This window comes from Meles meles, chromosome 5 (genome assembly GCF_922984935.1).
Source record: "Meles meles chromosome 5, mMelMel3.1 paternal haplotype, whole genome shotgun sequence".
Lineage (NCBI taxonomy): Eukaryota > Metazoa > Chordata > Mammalia > Carnivora > Mustelidae > Meles > Meles meles.
The window spans coordinates 59,702,969-59,730,000 of record NC_060070.1 but is presented as its reverse complement, the minus strand read 5'-3'; the positions used below and the strand labels follow the sequence as shown (position 1 = coordinate 59,730,000).

General features: G+C 39.7%; 1 protein-coding gene across 4 annotated transcripts in view; it reads left to right on the top strand.

The window, feature by feature from the left end:
• The window catches only part of UTRN (utrophin), a 505,495-nt gene that overhangs the window by 161,221 nt on the left and 317,242 nt on the right, over positions 1–27,032 (top strand). For all 4 annotated transcript variants that reach the window (XM_046006019.1, XM_046006018.1, XM_046006020.1 and 1 more), the window contains 10 exons: positions 7,842–7,955; positions 8,617–8,772; positions 12,547–12,717; positions 14,491–14,670; positions 19,081–19,215; positions 20,664–20,813; positions 22,334–22,495; positions 22,934–23,062; positions 23,755–23,928; positions 25,869–26,024. In XM_046006019.1, the coding sequence (XP_045861975.1) occupies positions 7,842–7,955; positions 8,617–8,772; positions 12,547–12,717; positions 14,491–14,670; positions 19,081–19,215; positions 20,664–20,813; positions 22,334–22,495; positions 22,934–23,062; positions 23,755–23,928; positions 25,869–26,024 (1,527 nt within the window). The remainder of the gene's footprint in view (positions 1–7,841; positions 7,956–8,616; positions 8,773–12,546; positions 12,718–14,490; positions 14,671–19,080; positions 19,216–20,663; positions 20,814–22,333; positions 22,496–22,933; positions 23,063–23,754; positions 23,929–25,868; positions 26,025–27,032) is intronic.

Sequence of the window (27,032 nt, the reverse complement as noted above, 5' to 3'; positions counted from 1 at the left end):
ACTATTGTACAGTTAGTTAATCTTTGAGAAGGCAGGAAAGACTCCAGTGGGAAAAAGACCATCTCGTCAACAAATGGTGTGGGGAAAACTGGACAGCAATGTGCAAAAGAAAGAAACTGGACCACTTTCTTACACCATGCATGAAAATAAATTCTAAATGGATTAAAGAGCTGCTTCTCAGTGAAGGAAACAATCAACAAAATGAAAAGACAACCCATAGAATGGGAAAAGGTATTTTCCAATGACATATCTGATAAAGGGTTAGTATACAAAATACAGAAAGAACTTATAAAATTCAACACTCAAAAAATGAATAATCCCGGGGCGCCTGGGTGGCTCAGTGGATTGAGCCGCTGCCTTCGGCTCAGGTCATGATCTCAGGGTCCTGGGATTGAGCCCTGCATCGGGCTCTCTGCTCCTCAGGGAGCCTGCTTCCTCCTCTCTCTCTGCCTGCCTCTCTGCCTACTTGTGATCTCTCTCTCTGTCAATTAAATAAATAAAATCTTTAAAAAAAAATGAATAATCCCATTAGAAATGGGCAGAAGACATGAATAGACATTTCTCCAAAGAAGATGAGCAGATGACCAAAGACATATGAAAAGATGCTCAATGTCACTTGCCATCAGGGAAATGCAAATCAAAACTAGAATGAGATCTCACCTCACACCTGTTAGAATGGCTAAACTCAATGACAGAGGAAACAACAGGTGTTGGAGAGGATGTAGAGAAAAAAAGAACACTTGTCACACAGTGGAGTATTACTCAGCCATAAAAGGAATGAAATCTTGCCATTTGCAATGACATGGATGGAACTAGGGAGTATAATGCTAAGCAAAATAACTTAGTCAGAGAAAGACAAATACCATATGATTTCACTCATGTGGAATTTAGAGGAAATACAAATGAGCAAAGGGAAAAAGAGAGAGACAAACCAGTTATAGGGCGCCAACTGATGGCTACCAGAGGGGTGGGGGCATAGGGGTGAATGGGTGATGGGATTAAGGAATGCACTTGTGATGCACACTGGGTGATGTATGCAATTATTGAATCACTAGAAAGGAAAAAGGGTCTTTACTGGAGGTTAACATATTTCAGGTGAAATAGAAAAGCTCACGAATGTTACTAATTCTAATCATTTTTTTCACCCTAATCGAAACAAATGATGTCAGAGCTCCATGAGGGACAGTTAAATAGATAGTACAGAAATGCATGAACTTGGAGGGTGAATCCCACACCAAAGAGAACGATGGTGCCTTTTGTTGGCACGGCATTCGAAAGTATTTCATAGCTATGTGCTTACTTTTTTCCTACCATCCTACGGTACTAGTAAAGGGGTCATGTTATTTGTTTGTGTGCCAATTTTAGTTTAGTGTAGTTTTCTGTTACTTGTTGGCAGATCGTGTTTTTTTCAGCTGCCTTCATTTCCTTTGCCTGCACGGTGGGTTTCTCTGTACAGGTAGCGAGTTGGCCTCTGTATTAGTATTCGGTGTCATGCTCATGTGCGTTCTTAAGTTCTTTTTTTATCCATCCCATGCCAAAATAATGACCTCAGTTCCTGTACTTAAGAATTAAAATGTTAATTGGTACTTTAAAAACTGCTTCACAGAAAATCCTCCCACTTCTTCCAGGCAGCAAAACATTTAAAAATACATGAACATTAATTTTCTCAGTATTGATTTTACTTGATTTTCTTATGAATTATGGGGATTAAATATTATAAACTTCTGGAGGCTGGTTATATATCTCTTATCACCAGGAATGATATCTTTGCACTCAGGGGTTACAGGTATTTTGTGTTGTTTATTGTTTCTCCCCACCTCCTCCATCCCTGCAAGATCTTCTGTGATGTGGTATAACTGTAGAATTGTGACACCATCCCTGACGCCCACATGAAACTCTGTCTTATGTTATAGCGGCTCCTGCTTCTTCGGACACTCCTGCAGCCTGTCCCTGCTGTGTTCAGACTCCAGGAGATTCCCTTGCCCTGGCAATCCCGCTGTCCTTCAAAGCTGGCTCCTGCTTCCAGTCTCTTCCCTCCCGAATTCCTCTCCCCTCACCGTGGTGCCAGAGTTCTACTTCTGGAAAGGATCTGGTTGTCTTTGCGAATGCAGAGTGTAGTCACAATCTTCTGCTAGCTTCTGCCCCTTTCTTTCCCCGAAGCTCCCCCTGCATTGCGCCCCTTCCCCCTGCCCAACCTCCTTCATGAGCCCTGTCTGGTGAGAAAACAATGTACTGCATCCCAAAGACTGCATTGGACAATTGCCTTTCTCCAGAAATGTCACTTACTTGCTAGGAATTCTCATCTTCCTCTTCTGAGCTCAGCCTTTAAGAATAAGCTTGTTCTGCAAACAGTGTTCAGTGTTGCTCAGCACCATGCCCAGAGCTAATTATTTCCTCTGGATTCTACTGTGCACTGTTTACACCTTCACAAACCCTCAAATCGGGCCAGCTTTTACTAAGGCTAGACCTGTGTGTCTCTCCTCCCCCAAGGACAGAGCTCATTGATGACAGGAGCCCGGTGTGGGAAACAGCAAGTTAAGTGGATGGGAATGTCACTGCTTTGTAGGTGCCTACAGGCATCTTACCCAGTCGCATTTCTCTACTAAGGTTGGATCCATGCAATCCGAATGCCTGCTTCTCATAAATGGAAGGATTCTGTGTAGTCACATCCCTTCCTTCAGTTGCTGACCAGTTGGATATGGTCTGACCCGGACTATGGAACGGGATATGCCAGAACTCTGGGACAGGCAGAACCGACCTTTGAAATGATGCTGGGGAGAATTTCAGAGTAAAAACGCTATGGTAAATACCTAGTAAGAGTAATCTGCAACATGGCTGATTTGACTCTTTCTAGGTAACATATGATTGATATAATGATCTCATAAGTTTTTTTTTTCTTCCTCATTTTGAATGCATTTTACTTTACTAAAGGTGCATTCTAAACCTTAGATTTAAGGATTTTTCTTAGTTTCAGATAATAAATGTTGTAGCAGTGTCCTTGCTGGTCTTCCCTATTAAATGAAGGAACGCTTTTTAAAGAGTGTATTTGAGGTTCACAAATATTATAAACCCATACAAAATAGAAACCCTATTACCTTAAATTACTGTTTTAATTCTGACTTCATGCTTCTTCTTGCCCATGCGTTGGGTTAGAAATTGCTTAAAAAGCTGTGGACATTCCAGAAGATGGGGAAGGAACAAAATAAAATGCCAAGAATTTAGCTGTCAACAAAATCTTGGGAGGTAGTTGTGTACTTTAGAATCTTACTGTCTTAAATCCAGAGTTACCAAGCTTCCCATTTCCCCCATCCCTAGCTTAGGGGCCAGGCTGGGAGATGGGGTGTTTTAGGGTTAAAGGACTTGTTTTAATGACTTTGCGTTCCTTTTCCGTGACCCAGCAGCAGGTGCTGCACGTCTCAGACACGTACAAATCAGTGCTTTCAAGCAGTTATGGTCAGTGTAGAATTTTGGCCCTTCCAAACTAGAATATTTGATACTTTGGTTTTCAAAATATCGTAATAGTCACCTTCTATTTGTTTCAGAATTTGTGAGTATGAGTGAGAATGAGAAATAGTTGTCCTAGGTTAGTGCTTACAGTTTATTTTGTGCATGTGAATTAATGATAGATATTTATTGTAGAAGTTTACTAGTATTTTAAAATATTTCCCCTTCCAATTCTTTTTTTTTCATATTGCTTCAAAAGAGCTGAGGTATATATATATATTCTGTAATGTACATGTGTGTATTTATTCTGTAAGTGAATAGAGGTGGAGAAAAAAATTAAATACTCATTGGACATTAGAAACTCAGAAGTGCATAAGCTCAGTGTTGTTTTTTTTTTTTTAAAGATTTTATTTATTTATTTGACAGACAGAGATCACAAGTAGACAGAGAGGCAGGCAGAGAGAGAGGAGGAACAGGCTCCCTGCTGAGCAGAGAGCCCGATGTGGGACTCGATCCCAGGACCCTGAGATCATGACCTGAGCTGAAGGCAGAGGCTTAACCCCCTGAGCCACCCAGGTGCCCAGCTCAGTGTTTTTTTAATGGTCAGAGAAATACTTTTCATGGGAGCTCTTGTCCTTTCTTTGGAATTTCTTTCTTGTGTGATTGACTTAATGGCAAGCAGAATTTGGGTATCTTTTTTAAGGCACAGGAACCACCTGCCACAGGTGGATTGAGACAATACTTTCTTTCTGGGGAAAGAGGAGGTATTGGATGGTGGAGCAGAACCCTCTGCCCCCTACACTTGCCTGCACACAAGCGGTAGCTAGTAGTGAACTTACTGACCTCTTAACCCTTCTCATCTGGTGTAGCCACAGGGTGGGGATGCTGCCACTAGGCATTTCTAAAGTTTTGGTCTTCCCTCCTTTACTGAGATTCCTTCTGCTGAGCTGAATCCAGAAGATCTGGTAGCTCTTTCAGTTACTTTTAAATACCAATAGGATAGAATAAGGATTAATGCTGGCAATAGTTAAACACATTCAGCTGACTCATGCCAGCATGTAGTCTCCCTGGTTGGTCCACCCTGAACTTGGAAGTGGTAACTCTTCATGGGTCAGTCTTGGTACTAAAGCTTTTGTAGATCTTTGTAGTAATAGCTAGTGTGTAGTGCATGCCTGCACGGTACCAGGCTTGTCCAAACCTTATCTCTGTTTTTCGGAACAACCAGGCGAGACCTTGTGGCTGGTGAGGTGCTGAGCTTGGTAGTCACACTTTTTGTCTTTCTTTTCCTGGTCACACTGCTTCTCTTAGAACTCAGAGTGGCCAGGATTACGTGAAGGACTTTAGTAGTGAAAACAGATGGTCAGATTCCTGTCCATTCCTTTTGTTACTGTTGGGATGATGACTTGGTCTTCATGGCTTATCTGTGTCTATTGCTTTCTTCTTCTTTTTTCTTTCCTTCTCGTGTTGAAGTGTAGGAGAGAGAAGAAACAGGTGTGTGTGACTCGTGTGAGCTCACACGGTCTGCGTGTATCTGGGAGAGGGAGGAAGGAAGGTGGTTGGTTTCTCACGTGCCAATGACAGATTGCTGAGGCTGCTTGCTTCTGTCAAGGCTGGTTGTGATGAAAACCTCCATGGAATGTAATGCTTCCTTATAAATTTCAAAAATCCTTGGCCCAAAAGACCATCCATTTTTAAATTCAAAACTGGCACTAATGAATTGCCCAGTTATATAGCAGTAATGGTGTTTTGAGTTCTTAAAAAGTTGAGAATGGAGAGTAACAGTGCAGGAAGTGGCAAGTTCTATGGGCAATTTAAAAACGTCCTCCCTGAATCCTAGAGATAGATCCATTTGTACGTTCTCTCTTTTTCCACTTTTTATCTTTCTGTACCCCACCGCCCCCTGCCCTGGGCACGTCTTGCCATGTAGATCTTAGGACACGGAGCAAACACAGGAGAGATACGTCATTGATTAAAATAATACACAGGAGGAAGAGTGTATGAGCTTGTGAGGATAGTGACAGGCAGGCTAAAGAACAGAGGGGAAGGATGCTTGAGGGAAGCTCACAATGTGACGGAAAGGGTTTTTGAAGCTGCGTTTGGAAGTGTGTGCAGGATGCCCAGGGTCGCTAAGAGAGGCTGAAAGGCCAAACAAGTGCTTTTTGCTCCCTATCTTCATCAGAGAAGGGCCCTGTACATTGGAAGTGTCCGATGGTCATTACTGAGGGAGCATTCATGTCTCGATGAGGAGTTAGACGGGAAAACTACCCCAGAGCCTGCAGATGTCTACATCTACATCCCAAGTAATGTGGGCATTTTACCCTTGGTCTCAAGGCCACATTATGCATCTTGTGAGAAATTACCAGAAAAATAGAGTTGGGTCAGTATCCTAATTTGGGGGGAACGTTATTTTCTAGAAGTTAAAGACCTGAAGTAAGCTTCTGGCAGAGCTATAGATAAAAGACAAACCAGAAATCTTGGATGTGCTTAGGCAAGAATGTGGTGGTCACTAGGAATCCTCATACACTCCACCAAGAAGCCTTGCCCAGACTTATTTCCTTTCATTACTGCTTTCCTTTATTTATTTTTGGAGGAGGGATACTAGATTATTAGATACAGACATTTGTATTCTCCCCTTTCATGTATGCTCATTTGGTTCAAATAATGGCTCCCAAACTCATTTTTAGCAACTCTTGACTTCATCAGTAAAGTATTTGAGAAATCTCTTCCAACCGTATGCAAAGGAGGTGGTAAGCCAGTTAGATGCTAGTGTTACATAGATTCCTGTATTTTGAAAACTAAGCTAAAACCTCATTGATTAATGAATGATATGCATCCCCATAGGGAAATGCTCAGGTAGGCACTGTCTTTGGCCCTGTTTTTCACCAGAAAAAAACCCTCAAAACCCAGCAGCAAAAACAATTCCAATAGAAAAAGGACATCCCACTGTCAGATTTGCATATAATAGAAAGCCAGGAAGAGTAGCTGGTACAAAAGTGGTGAAACTAAAAATTTAAATCATTTTATTGGCTTTTAATTATTACATTGGTAACTGTTGTTAACATCAAGGGAAGATTTCATATTTATAAATATCAAGTCTTGAATTTATTACAGAAGTGACTGAAGCAATATGAGATAAGGGAAATGTAATTTTGAGGTTATGGGAATTTTGTTATGGGAATTTTGAAATTCTGGCTAACCATGAATAATATTGTGACCAATATATCTATGAACAAACAAATTAAAGAAAGAAACATAAAACAACCCTACAACAAGAAGAATAAAGCTTAAATGATGTTAGATGGCATTTTATAAGAGCCATATGTGAAATAGCAGGTTCAATTTTTACCATTCATTCCAGCACTATAAGGAGAAGAATAGTTGGTTCTGGGTGGTATGTTGTAAGGACATTAAAAAAAATTGGTATAGTTTCCTGAGCATGGTGATGGGTGTGATGAGTGCCGTATCTGGACCTCATGTTCTAGAGATATCCCAGAAGGAATTTGGAATACTTAGCCAATAGGAGACGAAGGGAGGACACAGTGACTGCTTTAAATCTTGAGCAGGATTGTAAATGTACTTCCATTCTTAGGGTTGAACGAGAAGCAAGGAATCAACAAGATATAAGCAAACCAATTCAGCTCCATATCAGGGGAACTAATGAGTAAAACTGACCAGTGACAGAAAGGGAAACCTTGGGAAGAAATGACCATTACTTTGCTCTGTTACTGGAGATCAAGTCGGACCTACTTCATTGTATTAATGGCCCAGTTCCAATGTTACTGTCTCTTCTTCTCTCTGCAAAATGTTTCCTTTCTCACTTGTTTTTGATCTGCAGCACCACACACAGGAAGGATCGCAGTGGGTGCCTAGTAAATATTGGGTGAAAGGATGAAGCTGAGCAGTGGACTGTCCGGGGTTCTTAGGTAACAAGGTGTCTGACAGCAGAACTAAGAGCAATCAATCTATTGTATCCCTCCACCATGCTATTAATTTATTCCTGCTTCGAGTAGCTAACTTTTGGAGAAAATTTGTTCTAAATTATATGAGAAGAAAAGATTTTTTAAGCTGATTACATCTAGCTAAGCATTTTTCCTGTAATTTGAATTTTTAATCACTGATGTTGCACACGTTTAAGCAAAGTAGCTTGGCTCCCTGGAGAGTGTTTTGAGATTTTTAGAATGATCACCAAACTGTCATCTGTTAAGGATTTTAGTCAGTCATCAAGAAAGTCGTTATTTTCAAATTTGGGAGATTAAAAAAAAAAGATACACAATAAATAGAAACGATACTATCTAAGTTGTGAAACACCGCCTTTCTTGCCATAGCGATAGACCTCGAGATGCACTAGGCTGAGTGTCACTGAGTAATTTCCCCGTTTGTTATTGCATTTGATTTAGGCGGATTTGAAAGTCATTGAGAAGTGGGTGGATGGCGTGAAAGACTTCTTGATGAAAGAGCAGGCTGTCCAGCGAGATGCGGAAGAGCTTCAGAGTCAGCTGGACCAGTGCTCTGTGAGTTCTGCTGATTTAGGGACTCTGCTGTAACAAATAACATTTCCTTCTGCTTCTTTGTTATTTGCTGTTATTAAAATTGCATGGATATGACATGACAATAAACCAAGATAAAATACCTTTCATCATAAACTTTTTTTTTTTTTACTTAAAGTTATTAAAAGAATGACTGGTTACTTATATTTTCATTTCTGGCCAGGGTTATAGAATTCTGCATAGAGAGAACAAGAGCAATTTTAATTCATTAGGAGCTGCTATCTTATGTTCCAATGATAATTTTAGGGTATAATCACCAATTGTATATTGCTCTTATTATGCCACATGGTGAGGCTTAAAGAGAAACGTACTTAATAAGTGAAATTTGCCGGTAAGACTGCAGGCAATTTATATTTGGCAAAATCATTAGGCTTCTGTAAATTAATGGAGACCACTATTCCCTGCTGAGAGTCAAGTATTTCCAATCTAATTTGGCAGATGACTATATGAAGCGCCCAGGTGAAATAAATTTCTCAAGGAACAATATTTCTTAAGTAGTTAAAAGTCCTGACTCCCAAGCAGTCTGTTTTTATAGTATCTTCAGGGATGTAAGCAGAGACAAATTATAGTTATGGCACCCACTTACATAGGAATGAATTCAATATGGGCTTGTTTCTGTATTCAGGCCTTTGTTAATGAAATAGAAACAATGGACTCGTCTCTGAAAGGCATGAGAGAAATAGAGGCTAACCTTCGAAGCTGTCCAGTTGCTGGAATCAAAACCTGGATGCAGACAAAACTAGTGGACTACCAAACCCAACTGGAGAAACTTAGCAAAGAGGTATGTTTTTCGGGTCTGCTGTCTGTGGCTTTTAAGAGGCAGACCGTTTTCCCTTTTTTCAGTGTCTGAATTGATTTTATAGCCCATCCAGTTTGAAAAACAGTGGTCTAGAACAGCTATAGCATGGGTGGCAGGTTGGGGCAAAGAAATGGATTTTTATTTTAATTAAGGGAAGGCACTAACAGGCCAGTTTGGCTCCTTGGTGGGAATGAGGTTGGCGTGTTCAACAAAGAACTAGAAAGGCAGTGTAGCTGGAAGAGAATGAAGAGAGGAGTTAGCGGGTGGGTAAGGTCCGAAGTCAGAATGTAGGTGGGATGAATTGTATATGAACTTCGAAACAAAATTTTAAAATTTATTTCAAGGATGATTTCACACAGAAAGCAGAGGGGTTTGAGCAGGGAAGTGATGTTACCATGTGGGTAATTTGCTCTGGGAAAGCCCGAATGAAAACAGAGATTATTTAAGAGGTTATTGCTGTCTTCGCCTTTCAGACTAGAGAGAGAGTGGTGGAGGTTACGAGTACTGTTAGGGTTGGTCTGTATTTTGAAAATAGAAATAGGAGTCTGGTAATGGATTGGACGTGTCATCTTGAAAAGGGAGTGGTCAAGGACAGCTGAGGGTTTGTGCAGAGAGAGCTTCTACTCTGTGAGTTGTGGTGCTGTTTGCTGAAATGGTGGAGACTCAAGCAACGAGAAGCTTCTGCGAGAGCAGGTGAAATGATGATTTCCATTCTGGAAGGGCTAAGTGTGAGATTATGAGGCACACCCATGGGGCTCTTCAGCACTTACTGCTGGAAGGAGGAAAGGGCAAGTCCAAAGATGCTGAGGAGTTAGGGTCAGCTGGCAGAGAAACGCCAGGAGGCTGTGAGGCCCCAGGGCCAGGTGGAGAAAGCTTTCCACGGTGCGCTGTACTGAGGATTGCTGAGGCCAAGGGGAACTGAAAGTCGAGCTTTAGATCTGACAAGATGGAGGCTTTAAATGACCTTGAGAAAAGGGTCTGGTGGCTTGACAGGGAAGAGAGTCACATTGGAGAATGTTGAGAAGAAAATGGGAGGTGAGCAGTTGGGACAACAAGTGTAACTAACTTTGAGGAAGGAATTTCTCTATTTAAGGGAACAGAGAAATGGGGTGGGTGCAGGGACCTGGGTATCCGAAGACTTGTTTTTGTAATTTTTAGAAATAAGAGATGTTAGAGGATATTTGCATGCCAAAAAGAAGGACCTTGGTTAGAAGGAGAAAAGAAGGAAGCAGAAGAATTTGAGAGGAGATAGTTTCTGGAATGAAGTGTGTCATACATGAGAGGGATGAGGTCCGCTGTGTCTGTGGAAGAATTGCTGTTGGATAGTTTCTCCGTGGTGACTGAAGGGAGGCAACTCTGGGTACAGTAGGCCTGCAGTGTAGTTCTCTTGTGATTGCTTGTGCTTCGCCAGTGAGGTTACACAAAGCTGACGTGAGTGAGGAGGGGTGGAAAATGGGAGGAGAAGGTGTGACATATAGAACTGTTCCACAGACAACCCTTAGATGGTACACATCTCTTCATACTATGTTTTTTGGCTGTTTATGTAGGAAAAATTGATAATTTCCATCCTTGGAATGTTTTATTGTGTTTTCATTGTTTTCCTCCAAATTCTGTATTTTGAATATGTTCAGACTCAAAGGAAGGTTGAAATAAAGGTAGAGGGAGCAGCCACATACCCATTCTTTAATTTGCCAGTTATCATGTTCTACCACATTTGCTTTCTCTCTCTCCGTCACACACACACACACACACGCACATGAACGCACGAACACACACACTTTTTTTTTCCCTAAAAATGTACTTTTGACAGGAGTGTGAAGCTATCGTGACACTTCACCCCTAAGTTCTTTAGCGGGAGTATTAAAGACAAGATGCTTCTGTCATGAATAAAGACAGTCTTCTGCCAAACCACAGTACCATTGCCACCCTTAAGAAAATAACTTTTTAATATCATCTATTCTGGCCAAATTCAGATTTCTCTAAGTGTGCTATAATCTGATGGTTTGTGCTTGAATTTATTGAGATTGGGAGGAAGTAAATACAGAAAATAGTTTGGAAGTGCCAGCAAGGACCAAAGAAAGTGATAGATCGATACAGACAGACATAGATATTTAGATCTATGTATTTATCTACATATACACAAACATATAGATATGACAACATATAATAATTAATTACCACTGACTCATCATGAGGGTAAATGTATGGGAAATTTTTAAGTGTCCTCATCAAGGAGGCAACCATGTATTGTGTGAGTCACTGTCTAAAGCCATTCCAGACTCTTGTGTTTCATTGAGTAGTATAAAGGTTGAAGAAGATTTGGATAAATATAACATTGCCATATTTTTATTTTGCTAAGAAAGGATGGATATATAAAGTCAATCAACAAATAAAAACAATCTGTTTCATCTATTATATCCCTGGTATCATGAAACAAGGGACATTTTAATGCCAAAAAATAAGAAATATATAATCTCAGGATAATTAAAGTTTGGAGCTTTTTAAAAAAAGTTCATTAGTGTCTTTATTTCTCTCTCGATCTATGAGAATTATATAATTGACTAGTGTCCAGAAGCTAGTAAGGAGAATTTTCTGGAAGCAGAACCCAAGGAATCTGTATTTGTATATATGTATTTTTTAAAAACACTTAGAGTGCTGTTCAGCAGGACTTGGGGACTGCATTGACTGCTGGCTCCTGGAGCCCCTTATGGGGACAGGAAAGCAGAGCTCCTGTTTGACCCCTTTCTTCTTTTACGTCTGTGATCCTGTTTGGAGGGTGGGAACAGGAAAGCCTCTAATGATTCGCTCTTTCTCTTACGAGAGCCGTCCTATTCCTGTGCTGCTGGCTTTTGGTTTCTGTCAGCTTTGTGGCGAAGCAAAGCCCTGACTCCATGATCGCTCCGCTGAGATTTCCTGTGAGTGGGAGGAAGTGAGCACTGGGTGCTCTCTGTGGGATGCTATCTCCTTTCACAGTTGAAGTCCGTTTGTGGTTGGAGGGTCTCTCTGAACATATCTTTATACAAGTGTTGTGATTATCTGAAATATTTAACTAAGTTGTTGAATGAGATTCAGACAAAACCTATTTTCTGATGTTACTTTTTTGTGTCAGTGTGCAGGATACAAGTACAGTAGATTATCAAAATCAGAATTTTGCATGGCAGTTTTTAATGGGAGAAAATGGACATTCTGGTTGCTTCCAGGTTTTTTTCCATAATGCTACTGTAAATTTCCTTAAAATATATGTTTTTATCGCTGTAGGTTAGATTCCTTCACTTGGGATTACTCTGTCAAGAGTTAGGCATTTTTAGAATTATAATAGGTATTTCCACATTAGATTACTATCCAAAATGTGGCATAGCGTCGCAGTTACAATGATTGTTTTCATGGTTGCTAATATTCCACAACATCAGCACCAATGTATGAAGGATTTTATCTGCATGTTAAAACAAGGCTTTTGGGGCGCCTGGGTGGCTCAGTGGGTTAAGCCGCTGCCTTCGGCTCGGGTCATGATCTCAGGGTCCTGGGATCGAGTCCCGCATTGGGCTCTCTGGTCAGCGGAGAGCCTGCTTCCCTTCCTCTCTCTCTGCCTGCCTCTCTTGTGATTTCTCTCTGTCAAATAAATGAATAAAATCTTAAAAACAAAAAACAAGGCTTTTGGTGGAGAGTTACCCCTGTGTCCTTAGATATTCGAAACTAGAACTTGACATTTAGTGTTTTAGCATTTGTTTATCTAGGTGAATGGCTTTTCCTTTCCAGATTGCTATTCAAAAAAATAGATTGTCTGAAAGTCAGGAAAAAGCAGTGAACCTGAAGAAAGACTTGGCCGAGATGCAGGAGTGGATGACCCAGGCAGAAGAAGAGTACCTGGAGAGGGATTTTGAGTACAAGTCCCCAGAAGAACTCGAGAGTGCAGTGGAAGAGATGAAGGTGAGTCTGGGCCAGTGGCAACAGGTTTGATAGCTCCCTTCTCCATTAAATATGAAGGACAGAATGAACGAATGAATTGGTGAATGAATCTATCTGTCATCTGTGAAGAACGACATGGACATATAATCTTGCGCAGTTGGATTTCAAACTGGAAAAAAAATATGGAAGGATAGCTGCTATGATTTTACCAGGAAAAGGAAGCCAGGAGTCCACGTGTTGCATATGGCGCGTGAGTTGCGTCCATGAAAGCTCCGAAGACTGTCCTTCCATTAGAACCTCAGGGAGCCACAGAGAATGACTCAGAAATTTAATTTTATCAATTACATCGACAATGTTGTGCAAACATCAGCCCCTCTCTGTTTCCAAAAGTTTTAAAGCATTGTCTTTTGTTAGGACCAAGGGCGACTTCCCAATTCGGTTGCGATTTATCTTCATTTTAGCAAAGGTATTCTTCCAGTGAATTCATGGGAAACACATGAATAACAAAATTTTGTTTGAGCAGGTAAGAGTCGCGGTAGGAACATGGTCAAGGGATTTAATATCATTTGGGTCCACAGGATGTATTTCCTGTAAATTTACATTCCTGTGTCAATAGTCTTGAATGCTTTTTTTTTTTTTTTGTACAGTAAAAGAACTGGTCATCATTCCCAAATTTCTAACATTGCTTCAAGTGTCCTTCAGTGTTCACACCAAAGATGATAGTGTATTAAAGGCTTTAAAAAAAAAAAAGTAAGATTAAGCCACATAGTAACTGTTTTATGCCAAATTTAACTTGCCTAAAAAACAACTAAAGCAAAAATCCCTGTATATCTGTTTAAAAACGGATTATGTTTCACCAGTGTCTTACTGAATATGAATCAGAATAAATATGATAAGGGACTTTTCCGGCACTTGTATGTAGTATTTTCACTGAAGCGTTTCTTTTAGTGTGGTCTTTTTTGGGAGCTTTTAAAATATTCAGTATAAGGTATTTTAAAGGTAGCCTACCCTGTTAAGAACCATTTCATTTAATTTATTCTCTTTCTTTATATTATAAGCATGATAGTTTTGTGGTTTCCTGAAGTCCCTGGGGATGAAAGCTTAGAGAAATAAGTTTAAAACTCTTGATTGAGCAACATTCTATTTGTTTTTATTGTTTCAAATAATCATTATGATTTTTAAAACCACTATACTTAATTACTTTAACAACCGAGGGAAATTTAAAACAATTAAGCAATAAGGAAAGCTGAAAGGGAAAATGAAAAGCTGTTTTAAGTTGATTTTTCTGAAAGTGAGTCTTCATCCCTAGCGTGGAGGGAGAGTCAGGGAAGAAGTTGGACTAGGTTAGACTTCCCAGTATACCTTCGTTGTCATCTTCGAAATGCTATTAATTATCAGAAACATAGACACACCTATGTTTTAGGATAAAAACAGGTATGTTTACATTATTTTTAAATGATACCTCTACTGCGGTGAAAATTTATTAAAGTTTAATATACTCGTACTTATAGTGTTTAATGAAAATACCTCACTTAGATTCTTTTCACGGACCCAGACTTTGAAAATACTTCATGTCAGTAACTGAAGGTGACTGAGGGGCGCACATTGCTTGTTATGAAATGTAAATGTTACAGTCAGCATTCTTATTTCAAAAGTACTCTCCGTGGCGATTACCTAAATAATGTTAGAATCATGTCAGCATTTTAATTTTGGTTTAGTTATCTTTTTGAAAAAGAAAGAAATTGGTTACTGAGAAAGGGAGACAGTTTTCAAGTTCATCCTTTCTTGGAACAGAGGGCAAAAGAGGACGTGTTGCAGAAGGAGGTGAGAGTGAAGATTCTCAAGGACAACATCATGTTACTAGCTGCAAAGGCGCCCTCTGGTGGCCAGGAATTGACATCCGAGCTGAATGTTGTGCTGGAGAATTACCAACTTCTCTGTAACCGAATTCGAGGAAAATGCCACACGCTAGAGGTATGTTGTTTTATCAGTGGTGTATTTCTGAGCTCAAACTCTGTAAAGTACTGACCATTTCCACATGTTGGAAAAAATTCGAATTTTCTTTTCCTGTATGGGATCATAAAGAAAAAGTCATTCTTGGATAACAGATTGATAAAAGGAAACTGGGATAAAAAATAGGAAACCCAAATCTGCCTTCAATTAGTAGAAGGGTCTTAGGAAAGCTGTTTCAGATGTTTCATATCTTTAGACGTTTTTATATGTGAAATCAAGATTTTGTGTTTCAGGTAATCTGTAGAGTCTGTTTGAATTCTAAAATTCTAGAACAATGTAATGTGAGCCTCTGTTTTGTTTTGTTTTGCCTGGTTAGGACACAGAAGTGAAAGGAAATTTTTTATTATGACTGGTATCTGAAGTTAGAGAGCCACCTGACAGAAAGAAGAACTTATAATGTGCTGGTATTTTGCTAGACCATTTATCCCCCTGGCCACTGGTTGAAGATGTAGATGATGCTTTGACTATTTTTTTTTTAATACGTTTTTGCTTACTTGTTTTGATGTTGGTGTGATTTCTGTTGCATCTCACTGAAAAGATTTAAGAAGCATTTGAGTTTATAAATAATTTAAATTCAGTTCAACCTAAAATAAATGATTGTATTGTAGTAAATCCTACAATGGTAAACAATCCCAGCTGTGATATTTAAATTCATTCAGTACTTGCTTGTTCTGAATCTATTTTGTGCTAAGATAAATATGTGTAATTCAGACTGGTTAATAAGAAGGCTTTAAGTCAAATGAAACCTCATTCCTTAATGCTAACGTACAGTTGATTGTTGAACAGTGTGGGGCTGGGGGTTGTTAGGAGCACTGACCACACCTGAAGTCACCCAGCTGAATATCTGTTTATAATTTTTGACTTCCCCAGAACTTAACTACTAACAGCCTTTTGTTGGCCAGAAGCCTTATTGATGACATCAATTGTCAAATAACACATACTTTGCATGTTTTATGTATTATGTATGGTATTCTTACAATAACGTAAGTTAAAATGTTAAGAAAATCATAAGGAAAAGAAAACATGTTTATATGTTATTGTGCTGTTAAAAAAAAAAATCCATGTGTAAATGGATCCATGCATTTCAAACCTGTGTTCAGAGGTCAGCTGTCTAACATAAAATACCCGAGGTTACTCAATTGAGAATTTACAATTTAAAATTTTGTAAATATAATATATAATACTATGTATGCCTAATCTTGGGTCCTAGTGAATGATCCTGGACTTGAATTTTACTGTAGTTTGACTCGTGTTTTTGTTTTCCTATTTATTTACAGCCAAAATAACAACTCATAATATGTTAAAATAATGAACAAAGTCCCAAGTCATACTAATCTAACAAAAGACCACCATGTATTCTGTGTCATTTCTTCAAGTTGTGTTTATGACCCAGAGGTGGCAATTTGAGGATGAGGAATGAAATACGTATGTTGAGAATTTGGAATTGCTTTGAGAATTACTTCAGAATTGATTTGAGAGAATTACTTTGAGAGAAGAGAAGGAAGAATGCCAGAAAAAAAAAAGAGAGAGAAAAGATGAGGCCTTAATATCTTTAAAGGGGGACATGAAAAGATGAAAAAAGTTTAAAAACTGAAATGCTCTAAATGATGCCCCAGATGACTAAGGAATCTTGGGCAGAAATAGTCCCAATTCTTAAATTAGAGTAAGAATGCTTTTCTTTGGCAGAGTCCAAGTTTATTACCTCAATTATTTCTTGATGCCTTAAAAATTTTTGTTTAAAATCATGAACTATTTCAAACTTTAGAGAAGTACAGATAATACTATTAATACCCATATAGTCTGTATAACCTACGTATAACCTATATATGTATCCTCCAGCTTATTTTGCCTTATTTTTCCAGATCTTGTTTTTAAAATAAAAAAATTAGCGTTACAGACTATGTTTCCTCCTTTTCCAGCCCATACCCGCTCTAATCCCTCCTTTGAAGTAGTCAGTTTCCAGGAGTTGGTATACATTCTTCCCATCTCTGTTTTTGTGTTTAATAGAGACACTTACACTTCCGTTATCACTGGCTATGTAGCAAACCTCCCCACACACAGTGGCTTACAAACACAGCCATTTCTTGTTTCTTCTGCTGCTGTGGGCTGGTCCGGCCCAGCGGAGTGGCTCTTCTGCTCCATGCTGTGTAGGGAGAGCTCACTCAGGTTGCTCAGCGGGGGCACTGGCGATGGTTTCTCCTTTGCAGGTCTTTCTCCTCCTGGCCTCTCTGTTTTCTGGCTTCTCGGCAGCAGGGCATTGGGCTTTTAGGAGGGAGAGAACAGAAGCCGCCAGTCCCTTGAGAGGCTAGGCCTGCAGTTTGGTAGAACATGACCTCCATAGCATTCTTTCATTCTAAGCAGGTTGCCCAGGCCAGCCCACATCCTGGGGGAGGAGAAAACAGTTTTGCCACTTAATGGCAGGAGTGGCACAAATTGTGGTTATTAGTCCGTCATACTTCACTCTCTGGCCGTGACTTTGCTCCATTGCTCCCTCACACAAACTGCACTTGGGCTCTCCTCGGGACTCTCAAACTTATATTCAGTGTAGCCTCGAGCTGGAAACCCAGTGTCTTGTGACCTGCCAGCCCAGTGTCTTGTGACCTGCCTTAGGTCCAGAGGCAAAATGTGGCTCCTGAAGCAGTTTTCAGGTGTAGGAGTATGGGACCAGCACCTCTAGATCTGGTGACCTGGACATGAAATAGGTTATCTGCCCCCCCCCCGCCCCACACACACACCCCCACACCCACAATGTACATGGTAAGATGGGCACTGGAAAACCTCAGTGGGCACTCCCATGTAAAAATGTTGACGGAATAGAAGGTAAGTAACAGTCACTGGTAATGGTGACTCTGAAATCGAATAATAGTAGTTCTGGAATCCAGCCAGGTATGTGTAGGCGGTCAGTGCCCTAGTCCGGGGGCGTGAATGTTGCTTGATCTGGGACCAGTTGGTTTCTTGGAAATGCCCCTCTGGAACTCAGTCTTTTTTTCCCATCAGAGATAAGGTTCTGCTCGCCGCTGGGTAGATCCTGGTCTGCGGTCTGTGTGTAGAAATTGGAGGGACTAGACACCTCTTTTCCCTTTTAGTCTTAGCTGGGGTTGGTGGTTTATAGCCCAAGGATTAAATCTGGCTTGTGGCCTGTGTCTGTAGGCTTGTGAACTAAAAATGGTTTGTCTATGTTAAAAGGGTGGTTCAAAAACCAAAACACATGTACAATAAACAGAAAAGAATCTCTGACAGAGAATGAATGCGGCCTGTGAAACCTGAAAGACCCACTGTCTGGCCTTTTATAGAACATTTTGCTGCCCCTGACCTGCTAAACACACCTCCTGTGGGGGGCTGGGATGTGCCTTTTCCGTGTCAGTAGGTCTGAAAGCAGGACATCCCAGGAGGCTCTGTGCTGGACTCTTTCTTCTAAATTGATCAATCAAATAGGCTCATCCCATATGGGAAGAGGTAGTTCCTCCCTTAATTTTGCTTCTGGAAGTGGAGGATAAATTTATCCCTTTCCCCCCAAAACTCCCAGAGGAATGGGGAATAAGTAATTGGGACTAATGTAGTGAGTATAGTATGACTCCATTTGGTTGCATGTGACTCTCTTCAGATATAGACACATTCCTAGAAATTTAGGGAAAAATTGGAAGCAAATTGTTACAGCAATTTGTTAGATCAGTGAGCTCTGAGTTGGAATAGGGTAGACAGCAGGGAATTCTAATTTCCTGTATGATTGTTATAAAGTGTTGCAGTTAGGAGTACTTTTTACCTTCCTGTTTTGTAAAAAAAAAAAAACTAATAATGTTTCCCTCCTGGTTTCTTTTACTCATTATACATAGTTTTATTTTTAGCATTTAAACAGATCCTTGGAGTTTGTTTTTTGTTCTGTTTTGTTTTGTTTTTTTTAGTGCACAGAGGGAGGCAACTCATTCCTCTTTATTCCCCCGCCTCCCGCAACTGGTCTAATATGATTTGTTGAAGAATTTTCTTTTTTCCCTTATTTGAAGCTCCAACTTCATCAGTTTCTAGATTTTCAAATATGCTCCTATCTAAATGACATCGTTCTTACCGATTAGAGTCAATGTGTTGTGCTGGAGACACATCACATCTCCAATGACATTTTATTTTTTATTTTAAAGACTATTTATTTGTCAAAGAGAGAGAGAGGAGAGAGTGAGCATAAGCAGGGGGAGCAGCGGGCAGAGGAGGCAGAGGGAGAAGCAGGCTCTCTGCCCAGGGAGGAGCCCCATGCAGGACTCGATCCAAGGATTCTGGGATCATGACCTGAGCCGAAGGCAGTGGCTTCCCCGACTGAGCCACCCAGGAGCGCCTCCAATGACTTCTTCTGTAGCTGAGCTTTCTTCTTGCCCACTTTAGGAGGTGTGGTCCTGCTGGATCGAGCTGCTTCACTATTTGGATCTTGAGACCAGCTGGCTGAGCACTTTGGAGGAGCGCATGAAGAGCACCGAGGACCTGCCGGAGAAGGCGGACGCTGTCAATGAAGCCTTGGAGGTAGGGCCTTCTACCGGTTGCCCTGAGGCCAGGTGACCGCTCAGAGCAGGAGCGCTGTGCTTTGTGTCCACGCACGCTTTTGCTTTCCCTTTGGTTTTCCGCGGACTTCCGTGGCCGGAAGTGCTAATACAATCCCGTGTATTTAGATTATGGGTGACCCGCTAACTCAGCCTCGTGGGGTGCTCATTTTAGGCATGTGTGCATTTAGCGGAGCACCCTAGTGATTTTCCAGCTGGTTTTTACCTTTCCTTGGATGAAACTCTCCCTTCTCTTGTTAGGGCGACCGCTCTCTTGTTTCCTCGTAAGGTTATTTTTGTTCTTTAGACAGCTCCCTGGAGAAGAGTTGGGGACAGGGTAGAGTGGTTAGTAGTGGAGGCCTGGGTCCTGTCCTCAGAGCTTGTCCCCAAGCCTAGGTGAGAGCTCCAGGAGGCTGTTCCCAAGTGACCAGCATGACATTTGGCACATGATAACTTAAGAACTGTTTCTGCGATGGATTCAAATGTGAAGAGAGTAGATTTGCTTCCAATAAAAGAGGAGGAAGAGGGTCCATTTGCTTTTAAAATGGAAGGGACGCAAGGGTAACTGAGTGGATGACTGGACTGAAGGTCAGAAATGAGTCCAAGGTGGGACCCGGAGTCCAAGAGCTGGACTGAGGCTGTGGGAGGAAAGATGTCGCTTCCCAAGTAAGATCCCAGGGCGAGAGGTTGAGAGAAGAAGAGAAAGTCTGAAAAGCTTACTTTAAAAACATCCCTTCCAAATATGACAATTACACGTGTGCATTCCAGAAACATGGAAAAGGGAGAGAAGTAAAAAGCAAGATGAGCATTTTTAAAACATTTTGGTGTATTTCTTCCTAATTATTTTCTATCCATACCGGAAGGCAGTACATCATAGTAATGGATAAAAAGAGCCTTTAGTGTCTTAAAATTGGAATCGTAGCTCTACTTTTTATTATATGTTTTTGTACTTAACCTCTGTGAGCTTCAATTTTCCCGTCTGTAATATGGGAATAGTATTTGGCCCATCGGCTGATTAGATTTATGTATATAAAAAGTGTGTATATAGAACAATGCCTAGCATTCTGTGTATGTTGTGGAAAAATGAGCACCTGTTTTTAGTAATATAGTCAATAACATAATTTTTCTTGTATAGTGTTGTTTTCTTTTAAACTTTTCATGCCATGAACATTTCCCTAATTAATACTTAGTGAAATTATCTTTTATGCAAGTCTAGTAACATGTATCATCATTCATACTGAGTTTTCAATTTTAGGTTTTTATTATTATTATGGATATTTTTGTAAATTAATCATCTACCTCGTTTCTGATCTTGTTCTTTAGGTAGATTTCTAGGGAATGGAATTACTTGTTTAAAAAAGTGGGCATTTTTAGGATCCTTGATATATTTTGCCTCCGTCAATGCGTATTTTTTCTCCTCTCCCTGTCTAGTCTCTGGAATCTGTTTTGCGACACCCAGCGGATAATCGTACCCAGATTCGAGAACTTGGCCAGACTCTAATTGATGGAGGGATTCTTGATGATATAATCAGTGAGAAACTGGAGGCTTTTAATAGTCGATATGAAGACCTGAGTCACCTGGTAAGAACTGGGGAACACAGGTGTTGATAGGTGTCACGGTATGGAGCTGACCGCAAGAACTTTTACCGGGGGGAAGAGTTGGTAACCAACATGAAAAGGGGTGTTGAGGACATTGAAATACTAGGTGGGGAAGGGTAGACCTAACACTTAGAGGACAAGCAGAACTTTAATGATTAAAAAAGTCTGTCTTTAAGAGTGTTCCTTCTTACTACCTATCTATTTAATTTCCTTTAAGGATATTACAGCTGTATATAAGACTAGGAACCCATATTATCCTAGTGAATATTAGGGCCAACTGAATTTGACATAAGTTGCTGTCATAAAATGTCAATCTCTAGATACCTATTCAGAATGCATTGCAATATGCGTGTTCATATCATTAAATAGAGAAAGGCTATTATCCTTTCTAGGAGGGTTGGATGGATATTACATGCCTTTAAACACAGTAAATAATAATGATTGATGGTTAGGTTGTGAATAGCATCAGGTTTACCCCAAAAGTGCATCAGATAGTGGTTCAACACGTATGCAAGTCTGTAGAACTTGAGACTTTGGGGAAAAAATAAGGGATGTATATGTTCATTCTACTGATAGACATTCTTGTTATATTTTATATTGTTATTGATAAGCTTATTGCCAGTTCCTGTAAATGTCCTAAATGTGTAATAGATGACATTTTGATTATCTCTGTTTAATATGTTATGTAGGAAAACTTTACTTTTTTCTTCTTTTTATTGAGGCATAATTGAAATATAACATTATATTACTTTTAGGTATAGGTATAGGCTCAGTTGGTTAAGCAGCTACCTTCAGCTCAGGTCATGATCCCCCAGGTTCTGGGATCGAGCTCTAGGTTGGGTGTCTTGTTCATCGGGAAGCCTACTTCTCCCTCTCCCTCTGCTGCTCCCCCTGCTTGTGCTCTCTCTCTCTCTCCCTCTCTCTCCCTCACTATCTCTGTCTCTGTGTCAAATAAATAAAATCTTTAAAAAATTATATTACTTTCAGGTATATGATGTAATGATTTGATATGTGTATACATTGTGAAACGATCACAATAGGTTTAGGCTAACATCCCTCACCATATATAGTCACAATTTTTTTCTAGCGATGAGGACTTTTAAGATCTAGTCTCTTCATACTATCACTCTGTTCCTGTCTCTAAGAGCTTGTTTTTTTGTTGTTTGTTTTAGATTTTGCGTATAAGTGAGATCATATGCTATTTGCTTTCCTCTGTCTGACTCATTTCCCTTAGCATAATGCCCTCAAGGGCATTTTTATATTTTGTCATTGTATGTAGAAAGAAGTAAAAATTGGTGATTCACTGTCAGATGAATAAGATACTAGAAGAATCTTTTCACTGTTATCTTTGCTAGCTATTATTTATAATGTAGGCCCAAGTTTTGAGCCTGGTGCTTTTTCAGTCTGTTTCTCTCTTGGTGACCAGAACATAAGGGTTCTCTTCTATTCAGGTCTTTATATTGGTGCTGAGCAGCTAATGATTCAGTTTTTCCCCTGTGTAGGCAGAGAGCAAGCAGATTGCTTTGGAAAAGCAACTCCAGGTCCTACGGGAAACTGACCACATGCTTCAGGTCCTGCAGGAGAGCCTTGGGGAGCTGGACAAGCAGCTGACGACGTACTTGACTGATAGGATAGATGCCTTCCAAGTTCCACAGGAAGCTCAGGTACCGCTGTGGAGTGGAGGGCTCTTGAGTCATGAAAAGAGCATATGACACCTCTTCCTCCCCGACAAGACAGCCCCCCCCCCATGCCATTCCAAACTGAACCAGTGAGGAAGATTGACCTTACTTATGGGGTCGCATATGGGTTTTGGGGTTCTTTTGGTCTCTCTGCGAGATCCTGGCAGATGATCACCATTTTAAAATTATAGTTGTGAAGTTGGGAAAATTCCCTTTTTATAAGTAAGTGGTGAGCACTAGAAATGACAAACACAAAGCTCTTAGTTTGTGGGTCTCACCTGGGAGTCCTGCAACACAGGTGGCCTGTATTATTATTAAAGTTATTAAAGCTTGTGCAGTGGTCAACATATTCTTATGTATTGTGTGACTTTCTGGAACTTTAGTAAAAAAGACGTTCTCCCCTTTCTGATCTCTTTGTTGCAGAAAATCCAAGCAGAGATCTCAGCCCATGAGCTGACTCTGGAGGAGTTGAGAAGAAACACACGCTCCCAGCCTCCAACTTCCCCAGAAGGGAGGAATGCCAGAGGAGGAAATCAGATGGATGTGTTACAGGTGAAGAGGGAGAGCGGCTCCCTTTCACTCTTTGATGTGCTGGGTATTAACAAACAAACAAACAAAACGGGAGGAAGAGCTGATGACTTCGATGACTTTGGTCTTCTTTATGATGTCAGCAGTGGGATGGGAATGATGCATTGTCTCCCGGAAAGAGAGGCAGAAGCAAATTGTTACATGGGTGGAAAATACTGAATCTGATTTTATAGTTGAATTGCGAAGAGAGAGCAAGCTAGATTTAGAACTTATCTTTATATAGATTTTTCCACTAATGCAGAGCCTCTGTCCGTTCTGGTATGGCTGGTGCACTGGGCAGGCTGAGGGCGTGGGATGTGACACCACCTGGTCCTTTAATGGTAGATGCATGATTGACCTTGAGCTTGCCATGCATTTTGAGTCTTAGGTTCCTGAACTATATTTTTCAAACAGGTTAAAAATTCTGTGAAGTTTTACTTCTAGTGAGGCCAGTTTGGCCTTTTCTTATGTCTTAGACTGATACTTGGTCAAGTAATTCATGACACGGCTCAGTGCAGGGCACTCAGGTGGTCGGGAAGCCTGTGTTCCTTGAAGGAATGTTTTTATGGCTGCCTTGTCTTGCAGCTCTTTAGCAGTGTATGTTGAACTCATATCTTCTGCTGAGAGAGATCATCATTCTGATGCAAATTGCTTATTTTGTTCATTTCGGGAAACAGAGGAAACTTCGAGAGGTGTCCACAAAGTTCCAGCTTTTCCAGAAGCCTGCCAACTTTGAGCAGCGCATGCTTGACTGCAAGCGTGTGTTGGATTGTGTGAAAGCAGAACTTCATGTTCTGGACGTGAAGGACGTGGATCCTGATGTCATACAGAGCCATCTGGACAAGTGTATGGTGAGGCCACTGTGGGGATAATGTGTCCAGCAGGTTTTCCAGCAGCTAACATAGCTTCACCTAGTGCCTCTGTACATAGCTTATTTAATTATTACCAGTCTGTAGTGAGCTAAGAAGAGAGCTCGATGGTGGAAAAACAGGTTAAAAGTATCAAAGTGTGGTCCTGTCCTTCAAGGAAAATAGAAGAGATAAGAGAGGTAGGAGAGAGTAAAATCAATTACTACAATGTAAGGAGATAAGGAAGCTGGAATAGACATGCATATAACATGATTTAAAAAACAAGGGAAACAGCTGGGGTGGGGGTTATGGACATTGGGGAGGGCATGTGCTATGGTGAGTGCTGTGAAGTGTGTAAACCTGGTGATTCACAGATCTGTACCCCTGGGGATAAAAAATACATTATATGTTTATAAAAAAATAAAAAATTTAATGAAAAATAAAAGGAAAAAAATAATAAATGAAATCTTAAAAAAAATAAAAACAAGGGAAACATCTTAATCACATCATGAAGTTTGGGAAGATTTTGACAGAATGTGACTAATAAGCTAAGTTTTAAAGGACAAATTTGAGTCAGCTAGGAGAGCCATACTGAGAATAGTGTATATTCTCAGTATGGAATATTACAGTGTAAAAGAAAATCATTCTTAAGGAAAGTAAAACTTTGAATTTCAACTTAAAAAGTTTAAGCCTAAAATATGAAACAGGAAATTATACTTAGAATGATGTTGGGAATATTATAGCATTAAAAAAACCCCATTCTCTAGGAAAGTAAAAATTTAAATTCCAGTTTAAAACTCAGATGTGAAAAAAGAAATTATTTATAAGGCCTTATTACTATTTTGGTCTTGAACATTATAATTCAGTTGAGTAGAAATTTAAAAATAATATGGCTAAGTATACACAATCTTAGAATTAGTCTTCTCCTTGAGAAGACTCACAGAGAACTTAAGATGGCACTTGTTAAGACAAAAGTCGGGGCAGAGTTCTTTGTGCTTTTCAAAATTGCAGTCACCTTATTTGTTGGACACTGAAGTTTTGTGTACTCAAAGCTAGAATGGGTGGAAGAATGAACAGACAGTGTAAATTTTGGGGTGTGTGAGTATGTGTGTTTATGTGAGTGTGTATGTTTGCATTTGTGGGCATATGTGTATGTATGTGTGTGAGTGTAGATGTAAGTAGTTATTGATTTAATGAGTCACAGAGACCAGTAGAACACTGTCCTTGACCTTGTGTAACTTAGTCCTGTGGTCTGTTGTTATGTGACAATGCCACAGGAGATGTTTCAGGTCAAGGTCATGACGGAGGGAAACAAGAGAACTTACCCAGATAAAAACTTTTTAGTTTCAAGGTAATTAGGATGAGGACAGCTCTGAATTTGACCTACGTAACTCCAATTTCTTATAGTTATACGTCTTGATATATTGAGTATATATCTTTTCATCATGTAATGCATGCTCATTGTGGTAGACTTGGTACTTCAAGAATTCTAAAGAAAAAAAAAATGGATGTTAATACTTCCAAATTTCAACAGCCAGAAATACAGCCAATGCTGGCTTTTTTCCTAGTAATAGCAATGTATGGTTTTTAAAAATGTAATTTAAAAAATGATAGACATTCAGTTTTTAGTCATAATATTTTTCCATTTTATGTAGGAAAAATGTTTTTATTACTAAGTACTTCCATAAACCTTGAAAATACATGTTTGAGGGTTTTTTAAAACAAGTTTTATCTCTATTTATTTTCTTATCTGATTTTAAAAAGATAATACAACCTTGATTTCACTTTACTTATCCTTTGAACCAAATCGGAGGAAGATAAAGCCCTTTGATCTCCATAGTTACTTTGTAGCTGTCAGTTGTATATAAAGCTGCATTCTGAAATGATTCCAATTAGCAACTTTTCACCACAGTGTGTAAAATGTGCCTTGCTTTCATTTAAAGAAACTCTATAAAACGTTGAGTGAAGTCAAACTGGAAGTGGAGACTGTAATCAAAACAGGAAGACACATTGTCCAGAAGCAACAAACAGACAATCCCAAGGGGATGGATGAACAGCTGACTTCTCTGAAGATTCTCTACAATGACCTGGGTGCCCAGGTAAGGACAAGCCCACCGCTCCCCTGCCTCTCTCTCATTTATGCATTTTAAAATCTTGCTCCTAGAAGAATGAATGTTTGAATCTTAGGGCACTAATAATAGTGCTTTCAATTATTCCAGTATTTTTTATTATATTTCTTTATAGCTATATATTACTATCACAATGATGAATTGTAGAGAAATTTACTTTTAATATTTAATCCAGACTCATTTTTGTATTTTCAATGGCTGGTCACTTTTCAGAAGTTATTCTAAGGAAACTCTCCCGGTGATAGCCCCTGTATAAACTCAAGTTACTGGTCCCGGGATTTCTAAATTGAGTAGTCTACTGAGAAATATTAAAACACTGGGACTCTAATAAATGGTAAGTGACAGGAAGTTCACATTAACCTAGCAGGATCTGAAAGCCTTTTAAGAAACATCTATAATTTGGGCATCTGAGTGAATCTGTAAAAGGACTTTTGGCCATATATTATGAATGACTGTATTCAGAAGGTTGAATGTCTTCTCTTATGAGAACTCTGCCCTAAAACCAGGAAAGCAAAGCAAAGCAAAACTACAACAAAAGTGTTTAAAGTGATATCTTCTTGGCAGTATTGGAAAGCTGTGTTAGATAATATTTTGGATTCTTCTTGGGTTTTTAAATATTACCTAAGTTGATGCACAGACCCAGAAAAAAACTAGCTGGAATATTATTATCATTTTTGGATCAATAAGAATGAGTGGTGTGTACATTTCCTGGACAGTTTTGACCTCCTCACTAAAGCAAGAGAAGATTGCTAAACTGATACATTTTATATCATTTTGATACATTGCACATCTGGAACACACAGTGTAGAGCTTCTTGGTATTATTATACGGCTGAAGTTACTTCTCAAATATTACTGTATTTATTCATCAACTGGGCATTTTTTGGATGGGAATGGTGTTGCCATTTTAATGTCAATTCTCTAATTGTATCTATGGTTTTAGTGTTAAGTCATTTTCTCATTCAGCACAATTGAGATG